The 932-nt window shown below is 26.5% G+C and overlaps 1 protein-coding gene across 1 annotated transcript in view; it reads right to left on the bottom strand.

The window, feature by feature from the left end:
* Positions 1-932, bottom strand: part of Dh44-R2 (Diuretic hormone 44 receptor 2) — a gene marked incomplete at its 5' end in the record, with an annotated part of 201,664 nt that overhangs the window by 160,084 nt on the left and 40,648 nt on the right. The window contains 1 exon segment of the mRNA XM_067047906.1: positions 562-618. Within this exon segment, the coding sequence (XP_066904007.1) occupies positions 562-606 (45 nt within the window).

The raw sequence follows: 932 nt of genomic DNA, 5'->3' as shown, positions 1-932 counted from the left end.
TTTTTTTTTTTTTTGTTTTTTTTTGGTGAGGCATGAGTTTTGCTTAAAAACAAATACTCAATTGTTTGTTAATGAAAAAATTCCAAGCTTCATATAACATTTTTTGAATCATAGTAGTATTTATTTGTTTTTATTAAATTTGATCTTATTAAATAAGTTAATATTAATTAATAATTAAATTTTTAAGACTGATTTTGTTTTTTTAAGTAATTGTACAAAACAAAATGTTTTGGAAAAGAATGTAATGCCAGAAGTTCGTCAGTGATAACTGAGGATTTTTAATTGTAATGACCATCGATAGTGGGTTAGAACGAATGATGACACTACGAGCAATAAACGAGAAGTATTTGATTCATTTCAATTTTTTTAAGGCATACTATATTACTACATATATTTACATGATATTATCATGTTCAAAGATTCTTGATCAATTAATGCATCAATTAATGCAGCATGCAAAATAACTTCCGTATTATTAATGTGACTATGGATTAAATTCATATGATTTAATAGAAGTATGTTTATGTAAATTATTAAACATGTTAACTTATTAAATCTTACCTCAATATGGTAACTGAAGTTACTGGTTAATTCTTGGTCCTCCATCTCAATCTGAAACTAAATAACCTGAATTTAAAACAACGTACAGCATTATATACAGAATGGGACATTTTTTTTTGATTTTTTAATTATTTATTTAATGTAATTTACAACTGTACAAAATTATACAATAGGTAAATATGTAGTATGTTTCATATACACTTGAAAATCTTGGGGAGGAACCACCCATTGGTGGTACTTCAAACATTAATTTAAATTAGAAGGTCCCGTGGCCATCTTCTTTTCAGACGCCTCGAAGGATTATCAGGGATTGTTAAGGATGAAAGATTAAGAATTAATGGGTTAGAATGGTTAAGGAGTTTGGAATGAAA

This window comes from Halyomorpha halys, unplaced genomic scaffold (assembly GCF_000696795.3).
Source record: "Halyomorpha halys isolate HHAL.00 unplaced genomic scaffold, Hhal_1.1 Scaffold589.1, whole genome shotgun sequence".
NCBI classification, from domain to species: domain Eukaryota; kingdom Metazoa; phylum Arthropoda; class Insecta; order Hemiptera; family Pentatomidae; genus Halyomorpha; species Halyomorpha halys.
Note: the sequence above shows the minus strand (reverse complement) of the source record. Positions and strands in the feature narration are given on the sequence as shown.